General features: G+C 45.9%; 1 protein-coding gene across 5 annotated transcripts in view; it reads right to left on the reverse strand.

Annotated features, from left to right (window-relative positions):
- The window catches only part of LOC133344601 (trafficking kinesin-binding protein 1-like), an 83,132-nt gene that overhangs the window by 53,205 nt on the left and 16,766 nt on the right, over nucleotides 1–13,161 (reverse strand). For all 5 annotated transcript variants that reach the window (XM_061554609.1, XM_061554605.1, XM_061554606.1 and 2 more), the window contains 2 exons: nucleotides 12,741–13,006; nucleotides 9,429–9,629 (listed from right to left, as the gene is read on the reverse strand). In XM_061554609.1, coding sequence (XP_061410593.1) covers nucleotides 9,429–9,432 — 4 coding nt within the window. In that variant the 5' untranslated portion in view covers nucleotides 9,433–9,629; nucleotides 12,741–13,006. The remainder of the gene's footprint in view (nucleotides 1–9,428; nucleotides 9,630–12,740; nucleotides 13,007–13,161) is intronic.

The raw sequence follows: 13,161 nt of genomic DNA on the forward strand, positions 1-13,161 counted from the left end.
TAAGGGCAGTGCACTGTTTTTATTTGAGACTGTAACATCACTTGCAAGAGGAGGCTACTACCAACTCACCCAGCACGTCAACCCAGGATTAGCGGCACAGACATGTCACGTGCATAGCAGGGTGTGCGGTTGTAGATTGGTCACAATGTACCAGAATATAATCTTGCAACTTTACTAAGACCATTCAAGGTTCGTTGGCCACATGTGACGAGACAGAAAGCTTAATTTGTTTTCTGCAGGACAAGACACATTCTCGTGACACGATATCCATAAACTGTCTCTTTATTGGCCAGTAAGCAAGACTTGAAATAAAATAAAACGTTTGGGCTTAGAGTATGGCTGTAGTCAGATTCTAGGAATTCTTCAGCAATAGAGGTTATAAAACTTAATATTAAGAATAGAATGAGGCAGAGAGGCAAAGCAACCATGATAAAGCTGTGATAAGTAAAACACAAGTTCAAGAAGAAAGAGAGCAGGTGACTGAGACAGGCAATGGAGTGGCACCTCGAAGTAATTGATGAAGAGAAAGATCAAACGGTGAGACACCAGTAACTACAGATCTTGCAGGTCAGCTGTTGACTGTGCAACAGCGGCGACGTGTGATGCCATCAGCGGCACTGGCCGTGATAACATGTTGATCTTTGATTTGATCGATGGAAAACCAAAAATCCTCATGTCCTCACAAGACGACGATGTACAATGTGTTTGTTTCCCATTCAAAAGGCTCTGTTCTGAGTAGGGCACACTGCTGAGCTGTCTGTGTCTGGCCCCGGCCAGCTGTCTAGCCCACATGTTGCTCACAAGCGGCGGATTACAGCGAAGCTTCCGTCTCAATCCCCGCTTAGCGCGGCCAACAGAGGTCAGATGAGAAAACAGGACACGCTGAGTATGGTACACCAACACAGCAATGGTAGTAATACAGGACAGGCATATACACCTATAGAGACAAACACCCGTTTTCAAACAAGGAGCGCTATCGATGTTGGAAGTGCATATCCAAATAAAATAAATACAAAGTACACAAATGTTTCCCAGTCAAAATCAACAGGGTTGTTGATTAACTTTAAAGTAAATGCTCATAATTGCAGGTGGCCATAAGCTAGTGATGGAAATCTGGAGATAGCACAGACTTCGGGCAGGGTCCCTGTCTCTCCGTACGAGGGATGACCAGTGCTGACGTCCCAGAAAGTGCCAGTCATTTTACCAGCCCTGTAGGAGTGATAACGATGGGCTGAGTCAGCCTTTGTATGTACGCTGAACTTATTTCGCATCATGCGTGGCCAACCGTGCTAAAACGTAGGTGCGAACTGAGATATGAACTCTTAATCTCTCGATTTTGAGACAAGTGCTTTAATCACAGCGCCGCTGGGCTGGATATTACATGCCAATTCGTTACTAGTACAGCACATCGGTGTGTTTGAGAGTAAACCCACAATATTGGTTGCAAAAGCCAACGTGTTAAAGTGAAATGAACAATGCTTGTCATTTTTTTTATTACGTTGGCATAAATCAAAGACACCTGCTACGTGTACTTGCCCATATTTATGGCCAGGTGTGTACGCGCGGTCTCATTATTCATTAATTTGGGCTTTAGAGCTTGTTCTGCACTTGGCATCACAACAACAGCAAATAGTCTCACCTTGCCACGTATTGTGACATCTGTTTTGCCTTGAGCTATGTTTGCAGGGTGCATAGCTTCTTCCTTCAAAGGCCAACGAGCTTGGTGTATTTAAAACAACTATTGTGGATGTAAAACTATTGAACCTTGAACCCAATGGTTAGTTATAGTCCGCCAAATCTGCTGAGATTTGTTCCCATCTGTCACACGTGAGGACAGGTTCACTTGGAGACAACGGGCTGGCTAAGAGGGATAATGCTGCATCAACACGCTGAGCCAGCGGCGTTTAAACCCTGAATTCTAATCCAGGTTCCAGCCATGCATCAATAAACCTGGTTCTCAAGTTGAGATAGCGGATCATCTCAGCCTGGTTACCAACGACTACGCAATAATACACCGCAATAAATGTGGGTGTGCACTAAATTTTTGTAACATTTCTTAAATATGAATATTTGAACATTGGCAAGTGTAACGCGGTTACACATTTCACTGCAACCAGGATTTTTATTGTCTATAAGCAGGTCCCCAATAGGCATGCATTGCCCAATGAGTGTTACCTGTGTGAAAATAAACCAAAAGGTAAAATCTGACGAACACTCATTTCAAGGCATGTAAAAAGGTACACCTTTAGATGGATAGAGGCCTGACGAGTGGAGGGGCTTCAGAAGTAGCGATGTCCTCTTCCATGGCCAATCTGAGACAAGGTGGTTGCGCACTGCTTGCTGCATGGGTTTGAGATGGAAACTCCTGCGTGAAACTGCCCTACGCTCGTCGTTTAACCCATCTGAATTTTTACTTTGTGCAAATGGGTCAATTCCTCAATATCAAAAAGACAGCATCACAAATACATTTCTCGTACTAAAACACACCAGACGAATAACGTTGTGTTTTCTGGAGTAGAATTATTCTTAAACACCAAGTGGTTACAACAAATAAAACAGCCCATTTGACGCTGAGGTCGGACATGCCTTCATTATTCCCATAATTGCATTCCTGTGTAACCGCCCAATTACATTCTACACTCTCGTCAAACTCGACAGTTGTCAAAATCCCCCACAGTGCCACTTTGACAAACAGGCGATGATCATAACTCCGAAGGAAAGGGCAAATCGGGGAGGCTTGAGGGGGCGGCCCGGGGTTTTTGTTTTCCAACGCCACTAACGCCGCTCCACGCCCCAGCCTTGACGCGCTCGGGTCACGGCTCTGCCAATCTGTCAGCAGCTCTGGGTCACTACGTGTCGAGTGCCGCATCCCCAATGGCGGCGAGCGGCAGCATTCACAGGGCAAGGTACGGCCAGGCGCGGCATCGACACTGCGCCCTGTTGACGGGCTATTAATAGCCGGCACTCTGGGCCAACATTGGTGTCGCGAGAGCTGTGGGACTGTCGCTGTACTTTGAGCAGAACTCTACCGGGGGGGGGGGGGGGTGGTAGCCCCCCCCCCCGTACGTAGCCATTTTTACTAAACGACCCAAAACCAAACACTGCCCACATTGGAATTCTTCTTCAGTTTACCCGTGGTGTTGATAAAGCTAATGTCACCATCTCCGTGCTAAACGAGCACTCAACTGCGTTGCTCGACCAGAGCCAACACTCGAACTTGCATTTGATGAGGGCAGTCATTCCATAGCGCAAGGAGTATGGAATTCACATGACAGAATACTCATCAACTCCAGCAAACACAAAACACTGAAACTCACAACCTTTGATCGGAGTTCAACTGTCGATCTTGTAAGCATCCATAAAGTGCTCCGATCAACAACACCTCGTCAATGAATAATTATCAATAAGCGACTATTCAAATACCATTCATGACTAATATGATACACTTAACCCTAAATGCAAAATCGTTACACCATAGTTGTTGTCACGTACGTAAGCCAAGAGTCCGAGTGCACTGTTCTTGATGCACATTTAACTGTCGGTGTTCGTTTTCACCTGTTTAATTAGTTTGGAGCTGTGATTTAGCCATCACTGTCATCTTTCCAAACACTCACACATGCCTGTCAACCCCTGATGAATGCCCTGCCTTATTACAGACCAATTCGGACCTTATTTGTCACCCCGTGCCCTTATAAATATCAACGTTCATCCTACAAAGTCCCATCGCAAGGCAGAAATACACAATTAATATTTTTTACTCAATCTCTCATTTTATGACCCAGTTGACAGATATGCTCACAGCAAGCAGTGTACTACCTCGTGCAATTCTTACCAACCTAAGTTCACTCACACATAGATGCAAATGTCATCGGAAGTACTATCCTTGCTTGTACGTCAGATGACAAATACAATTGATCTGACTCGTGAATAGAGAATCCTTACAAAATAGAACCGTAACTCTTGTATCATTTGTGCTGTGAATTATTTTCCCATTTGAACGAATAACCACATTCTTGAGCGTTATCAGACAGGTAAGGTCTCATTTTATGACCCAGTCAAGTTCACGAAGGGATCTTGCACCCAACAAATGTTTACCAAGCAGAGATCTGATAAGGAATACCAAATCATTTATTGCATACACCTCACCACATTCTGCCACTTTGTAAGCAGAGTTAAATGTCGACTTCAAGATTGTGCAGTCCGATTTTCCCAGTCAAAAAATGCATTGCATTTACCAATCTGGGGTTGCATACATCTACAAAAGCATGTTGATTCTAAATATGGAGGGAAAAACTGGAGGACCCGGAGAAAAATCCATGCAACCACGGGGACAACGTGCAAACCACAAATATACAGGCATCAGGGTCGAGATCGAACCGACGACCTCCTGTATACCAGGTGAGGTAGTTAACATGTCTCCACCGTAGCACTCACATTTCAGGAAACATTCAATTTGGGAGAAAACCATGTGAAAACCCACACATGAAAATAAATAAGTCAAAGTAGCACACATACAGGCCCAGAAACACCTCTTATGCCCTGCCATCTCCTGAACATCTCACAGCCCAGCGAGTGTACGCACTTTACAGTTCAACATTATCTACCGATCTTTGCCTCCACAGCACTTGGTTTGCTTTTGTCAAAATAGAGGCCCTCAAAATGCATCTTATTTACTCTGCAAACATAGCAACTGGAAAACTGCTTACCCCCCTGCACAATGCAAAGGCACACCCTGTAAATAGTGGTAAGTCAGATACGCCATTACTCCTTTTATCCCCAGCAAATATTTTATGTTACTAGCGGATGCAGAAAAGCACCAGCCTACGTCTCAAGCTGTTTTTCAGGAGGTTACTGCTTGGGATGTTTTTTTCATTCCTTGAACATGCATTACTTATTTGAAAAATATCACAATTTCACTGCCATATGGTAAGATCATGCTAAGTGAAAGTGCTCAACAAACAATAGAAAGGTTAAATGATCTTGACTTAAAGCTTTCGTGACTGCAGGAATTCATACTCTTTGGGTCTTTCGGTAAAGTCTAGTGACTTTACCGTGACTATACCAAAAGACCCAAAGAGTAGGTTATATGATCTTGAATTTCGATTTAAAGCTTTCGTGACTGCAGAGATTCATATAAAGTGGCACTTTTTTCAAAATTTTTGCTGTGGTTTTCACACCTGATGATGATTGCTTGTGTTGCAATCGAAACATCGTGAGAATTGAATTGTTTTATAAAAAATATATATTATTTTATTATTTCCCTTCTACGTGATTTTACCGAAAGAACCAAGAATATATATGATCTTGATTGGAAGTCGACTCAGCCCACCATCCCTCTCAGGCACTGGGGGTGCACGCTGCACCCCCTGGGGGTGTGAGATGCCCTTTCTGGGGGTGCGAGACATGGCCACATTTTTTTAGAAGGAAAATAATAAAAAACACACAAAACGTAAGTACAACTACTTTGTTTTTATAGAAACTATGTATTTATTAACATTAAAAACTAATTCTCGATTGAGAACCAAAGGGGTGCAAGGCTGCAGTAAAGGTTAAGAACCACTGCTCTAAGGTCAGTACAATCAAAGGTTAGCCAAGAGAAAGTGGCTCTTGTCAACAGAATGTAAAATTGCTTCCACTGGCTCAGGACCCCACGCATTGCTTTGAGCAGACAGACACTTTGACTCGATGAATTTTCACAATTGTTTCATCTCTGGTGGATGACCACAGTTCAAACCACTGTATCCAATGCTACTGCTTGAGATGGCAGCTTTCATTGTACATTGTCAGCTTCAAAATCAGTGCCAGATTGTGAATGTATCACTGCGGAGCAGGAAGCACGGGATGAACGTGCAGGTGAATATCGCTGAGCTGGGAGACTCTGTCAGGCGTGTAATCTCTGTGGTCTCGAGGCTGTCCCTTAAATAAAGACGCGGCGAGTGGGGGTTTTTCATCCCAGCAGCCACGTGGTGAGTACTGTGGCATCAACTCCAAAGACAAAGATCCCCCGTGTAGCCTTAACAGACTGTTAAGCGAGCACCTATGAAGGCCGGCACGGCACACGAGGGGGTGGGTGGCCAGCACCACGCCCGGCCGCCTTTGTCTCCCCAGTGGCGATGTTTACGCAAGCCACAAGGTACTCATTGGAGGCTGAGTGGAAATAGGGGAGGCCCAAGGCCGGTTCAGATACTCGTCACTGGTGTTTTCCATGAGCGTGAATCAAACTCGAGTAGTCGGGTTCGTAGGGCAGCGCAGCGCTAACCGCAACACTGCCACTGCCCCCGCATGAACTCCACACACACACAAACCTCCGATTAGCACGTACGATGCGAAAGAAGATCAACATACCATGCAAACCTCGGTGTTTCAAGTCAGATCGAACCCAAAAAATACACAGTGGCTGTATGCCTATGCTGAATGTTTGAGGTTGTCTGACATGAAGGCAAAGTTACTAATAAAAAAAACACTTTAAAATCATGGTCAAATGATTTGGTCATAACACTCAAGGGTTGTCACTGCAATGATTCAAAGTGATGCCACAAGAGTGCTGAAATTGCATCATGGACTGTGTTTGTGTGCTTTAAAGACTGTTGTTTTAGTTTCCCATTGAATAACCTTCAAACTCCTTCAGGTCAGCCTGGGACACGCGACAGATGTGCCGCTCTACACGATCAGAGTGATTACGTTGTTTTTGGTCACAACTCCAACAGATCAAATATACTCAAGCATTGCGTTGCGTATAATGCTGCAGTGCAAACACCTTGAATGGGCATGGGCACTCCGGCTCACCTATCTACAATACACCCTTTGGGTAAGCTGGATAGATGTCAGCATACACTCACACGGGTATTCTACAGATATATCTGAGCAAAGCATATTCACTGGGCTTCTTTAGTACATGTGACTCCCGTGTAGCATCACTATGTGTCGCTATGTGCGGGGCTATATTGGCTGGGTTATGCGATAGGCAAGGATGAAATAGTGATCGCCAATCGAGAAAACCGCACGTTGAAGAGTGAAACTTGAACACGTGTGAAGGCTGCCACTTAATTGGGAAAGTGACGACTCATGCTGAACATATTGCCATACACAAGAATAGAATGACCCACGTGAAAGACATCGGTTTCACCGCTGATGTTACACCCTAAATCACACTCTTAAGCATCGTTGCAAATTTTTCTAATTGTTCACAAGCAAAACGAAATTCTACAAGTTACTCTAGCGATCAGGTACTGATAGTCCCCGAGTTACGATGGTCCGACTTACGATATTTCGATCTTACGATGGCGGTAGCGATACGACAAAATGCATGTTAAAAATTCTTTATAGCAGGCAGGATTGTTTCCTGAAACAACTTTCTATAAAATTGCAGTTCATATCGGTAGGCTAAGAATTGACCTTGTTTTTTACTTTACATTTTACTGTGCAATACAGTATTGTAATTAATAAATACACACAGTATATAGTTTATACAGTACGCTACTGTAAATTGCTCTGTTTTGCTAAATTATCACCATTCTTTAAGACTCCTGGGTAGGCGAGGCCATCTTCGACTTACGATATTTTCGACTTATGATGGGGTCGTCGTAACGCATCTCCATCGTAAGAAGAGGACTACCTGTATAGATTCACAGCAGCGACACTGTCACCAATTGTAGTGCATTACACCGTAGTTTATTGCATTGCAAATAAAACGTAACATATAACTTTCCTTCATGTGGTTATATCATTCATCTACTGGGCGGGAATATGTTGAACTTTTCTCAGCAATATGGGGAACTACTAATTTTGGGGTCAAAGACAAAGATCCCCCGTATAGATTTAACATACTTTTGGGGCAAGTGCAATTCGCAGGAACCTATAAAGGTCGGTGCGGCACACGAGGGGGTGGGTGGCCAGCACCACGCCCAGCCGTCTTTGTCTCCCGAGTGGCAATGCGTACATACCACACCAGTTACTCATTTGAGGCCGAGTCGACGTAGGGGAGGCCCAGGGCTGGTCGAGAAAATTCGTCACCGATGTTGGCCGCGAGCGAGAATTTAACCTGGATCGCCGGGTTTGTAGTGCAGCGCGCTAACTGCTAAATAACCTTCGCCTATACACGCACGCACACACACGCACACACGCACACATACATTCATCTGCATCCCTACATCCACCGTACACACGAGCCGAGAGGCCACAACTTTAGCACCGCATACTAATTTGAACTTTCAAATATTTCAAGTTTTACCATAGCATTCAAGTGATCGGTGGTAAAATAAGTGGTAAATGAATACACTGCACGAGTAGTTAAAAGCACGCAGTTTTCGGTAGCCATGGCAACCACCGCCGATCTGTTGCCAAGTCCAGGGGAGGGAGTATGTGTACTTTGTATCCGTGGGTATTTATTATATTGTCTGTACATGCGTATGTATGTGTGTTACCCCAGTTGAATTGTGATCAATAGTTTACAGCCGTCTGTCAATCCACGCATGATAAAAGCCTTCCAACACATGACATGGCAAAAAAAAATATCTTGCTGCGGTTGTCACACCTGATGATGATTGCTTGTGTTGCAATCGAAACGTCGTGATTAAATGTATTTATTTTTATTTCGTATTTGTATTTTATTAGTATTTTATTTTTCCACCTACGTGACTTTACCGAAAGAACCAAAGAGTATGGATCCTTGCAGTCACGAAAACTTCAAATCTAGAATGTCATGGCAGTTGTGTGTTAGTTCCCATGCTTCACCCTACTCGGCCGTGGTGGTTGGTGAAGGGGGGGGAGGGGGCTGAGAGGACGGGGGGTAGCCAAGGTCCGGAAATTGAACTCTGATGGCTGCAAGTTGTCCAAGTCAAACCAGGATCATGTTAGACATTCTCAAGATTCAATGTGCCTTCGAACTGAATCAGCCCAATAAAAGCAACTCATTGAAATTCCTAAGAGTGGGGGGGAAAATTATTCCTACCATAGGAATGTGGAATTGTCACTCTTGGCTGAGAGCCTAAAGGAGATGAATGCTACGCTATAGCTCTCTTAAAGGGAGAAATGAATTTACCTTGACAAAAATGCTAAAACAGTGTCCATCTCGTCGGTAAATACCCACGCTGTGTATACCGGGGCTGTAAAACACGGGCGTAAAGCTTCGTTTTTGAGAAACATATCTTTAAATGTAATTCCAGACTCAGCGCCATAGCACTTTTGCAGCGGCGTTGCATTACAAACGACGGGAGCGACGTCACACGACATCACTCCCACATTCAAGTCCATTTTCTCACAAACAAAGCTTGAAACCAGAAAAATTAAAGAGGACTCAGAGGTGCGCGAGGACAAACAGACAAGCGGCGGAAAGGCAGCCAGGTGGCGGCGAGCCAGGTGGCAACATTCGCCCGAGCCCTGCAGTGTCTGCGTGTCCGCGCGCCAGCGCACGGCGGCCAGTGACTCACGCATGTACTTGAGCGTCTCCTCGATGAGCTCCAGGCTCAGCTCGAGGTCGGCATCTGCCGGCTCCTGCAGCAGCGGTGTGTGGAGCCAATCGTCGTGGTCGTAGCCGAGCGCCGTGTCCGCCCGCAGCCGGTACAGAGGCAGCTGCTCCTCGATCAGGCTCACGATCTCCACCTCGGCCAGCTCCTCGCTGCTGCACACGTCTGCGACGGCATCGGCCGGGTCAGTGTTCTTCACAGCAAGGCCCCGCTTGCCACTGGCGGGGCCCCTCGTGGCCTTTAGTGCGGCCCCGGACAATAGACAAATGTGAAAATACCCCCCATCGTGATGTCGAACCCCAATGGCTTCAAATGTGTGACAGCCCTCACACTGACGATGTCTTATCGGCGAAAGTGACCCCCCTGTGAAAATCCGTGAACAACACTGGGTCAAACCATCAACCGTGTTGGCACCTGAGCAGTTGTACGTGGTCAAGGTCAAGGGGGAATCAGACAATGCCACCGATGGCAACATACGTCACCGTCATTCTCTTCCCTTGTGCCAGTTCATCTCCGAGTTTCCAAGGTCTGCTCTTACAGGATCCCACTACCTGGTTTTAGGTGTTATACGAATGAAAAATAGGTTCCAAAGTCTCGCTCGCGAACAAAGTCACGAGTCTTCAAATGGGCACTTACATGCAGATTGACATAAATGTGCAAGGTCAGAAGACACTCGCCTTTGTATTTGAGGCAAGAATGAGATCATTGGCTTATACCACGCACACCACCAGAACAATCTGGCTCTCAGAGTCTGCCATCTGCTGGTTTAAATCATAGATGGCTCTGATTCAGCTGGCAGTGTCCCACCCCACCATCTGGCTTTGTGGTCGTCCCCCTGGTTGCAGTCCTCTAGGTGCCGCTTCAGTGCCAGTGTTGGTAACTTGCCATGCTCAATCCTGCATAGGTAACTTCACTATCACAACTTCTAATTGACGTCTGCAATGTGATCCGTGCTTCCACTTGTTCAAGTGCCTACCTGATCTGCAAAGTTACTGTCCCAGCCACCATGGTCCACTGACTGTTACAGTACCTCCACAACCTCGCATTGCGATTTCCCCTTTGCATATAAAACACGACATTCTGGACCCCATTGGCCCAGCAGTCAGAAACGTTTTACACTCGAAACTAGATGGTGCGGAGAGACTCCGTGGGTCTGGCGGTTCCCGGCACCCCCACTTCCCCGTGGGGGATGAGGGGGTGGGGTCCCCCACCCGGCCCCAAGGGACTGATCTGTCAACACTTTTGATGGACTTTTAACCATTTTTATTTTACCAGCTAAGGCCCACTGAGCTCTGTAGCTCATTTTCAGAAGCGACCTGGCCACAAATGATAGCTCAACGAAGTGGCTTATCAACGTGGAAATGTATTGTGCAGTGTCTGGCACAGGATGGAGATCAATGGTGATCAACTGGAGCATGATGGTGACTTCTATGTAAACAACATCTTAACACACTCACCACCTGGCAGCCTTTCCATGTGTCTGTTTTTCCTCACACCTGAGTCGTTCTCTCCGTTTGAGAGGGAGGGAAAACTCCACGTGTCACATGTCTGAATAATAACCATTATTACTCTGCTTATTGTAAATAGCAGATGTTCTAGATGTTGAATGATTCGGTCCATGTTAGCGCCACCTATTTGCCATTTCTGACAAATGCCTTTCCAAACGCGTAGCAATGGTGCCACACAGCGGCAGAGAATGTTAACTGCAATCAGGAGCAATACACACAGAGGTTTCATATGTTAAACCTCTACAGCATCATGCAGGAAAAAGAAAATTAGTCTCACAAAAATAAACACATATACACGACAGCCAGACAACAATGTAAATTGTGAAAGTATAGTCGTTCACATTTTTCACTGCTAAAACACCATCGTATGTGCGTACTGGTTTAATCGCTACGAGCAGCCTTGCTCTATCCTGCTGTCAAAGATCTACAGGGATATAAACTTATAATGGCTAATCATATCAGATACGAGGATCAGATATGACTGGTTGGCGCTACGGTTAGAGCACGCAGCTCGCAATCAGAATGTTGCGAGTTAAAATTTGGCCAGACATAGGAAGTCGATAGCCATGTCGTATGGATGAACTCTCCACAACCATAGTAACGAGGAATGTCCACCACTGGCTCAAGGCTGTGAATGGAAAATGAAAAATTCCCCATTCTCATTTGGACGTATGAGGGATGATAGATGCGGGGTTGAATATATGATAGTCTAAAATGGAACAGCAGCAAGCCTGCCAAACACCAGGTAATGCAACCACTGTTGTAACATCATCAAACGAGTGTACCACTACAGTTACAGGATATAGGCAGAGTGCAGAACAACACAACACAGCTTTGTTCTGTGTAAACAACATCCAATGGGGGGGGGAGGGGTTATAAAACTTGTATCTCAGCAAAGAAACTCCTCAACACTTGGCATGTTGCACATGCGAGTTGCGTACTTGTCACTCGAACATTACGACATAGAAGCCAATGGTCAATATGAAAGTCATATCTGTTCGGTAACATTGTGAAACAATATAAATTGCTAAAGGTGAGAAAGGCTGTAAAGATCAACGCAACCGATCCTATCGCACCGAGCTCTCACGGCCTTCTGTCTGCCAGAGCCCACGACCGTCGCACAGTGAACACCAAACCTCCATTGCACCCCCTCACGGTATCCCAACATCTGGCGTGAGCTATTTCCCGTGCTCTCTGAACTCTGGGCACCAATCCAACGGCTGTCTCTCTAACTTTCCCTCCTGTGTCTCCCTGCCCTGCACAACCTCATTTTTTATGATCACATCTGCCAGGCATTCCCATGACATTCTAAACCGAAATTCCAAGATGCTTTCTAAGCATATTTAAATCATTAGATCGATACATGTATTGAATTGTAAGTGTGCGAATGGATTTTTTCAAAAATTCAAATATGTTCTTTGTAAACGGTTCATGTAAACACAGCAGCCACTAAGAGGCACTATATTCATTGTCAGCATATAAAAGTGCATTCTTGAATTAAAACAAAACCTCTAATCAAGACAATTGGTGATGGTGAACCATTACATTGTTAAATGAACATCGCTTGCCCTATATTTTTGTTTATGATGACAATTGGCATCGCACGTGTAACAAATGTAACATCATGCCATTACCTATAATGATACCAATTTAAACGGACGCCGTCAATGTAACCGTACAGAAGCTGGACCAATCATTGCGGGGTGACCTCGCACGATCGCACGACCCAAAAAACAAGAGGGGGGGGGGGGTGGGAGGAGGGCTTTACCCGTGATGGTGCTGGCATCTCTGAGCGTCGTCCGTCGCGGCTCATTCCCCACGAGCGTGCCATAGCGCCGCTCCGGCTCGCACCACGCGCCCTCTCCTCTGCTCGGCGTCTCGGCGGGGCACTCCAGCTTGCCCTGCGTCACCGCGCCACCACCACCGCTGGGGCACAGCCCATGGGTCGCACAGGACCTGGGCGGACTGTCGGGCAGGCAGAAGAGCCGACCAGGAGGACAGAGCTCGCCGCCGGTCAGCTGCTCATCAGGGCACCTGCAAGACAGGTGGTCATCGCTGTTATCGCCATTATCGTCGTCGTCGGTCAAGGTCAAGAGGTCATCACACGGAATGCGACTGAAGCCAGCACACCCCGCTTTCGCATTCTTCTGCGAGATCAAGTCGCCACTGGACAATTGGCAACTGACCCC

This window comes from Lethenteron reissneri, chromosome 20, assembly GCF_015708825.2.
Source record: "Lethenteron reissneri isolate LAM-NWPU_2019-01 chromosome 20, ASM1570882v1, whole genome shotgun sequence".
In the NCBI taxonomy this organism is placed as follows: Eukaryota; Metazoa; Chordata; class Hyperoartia; order Petromyzontiformes; family Petromyzontidae; genus Lethenteron; species Lethenteron reissneri.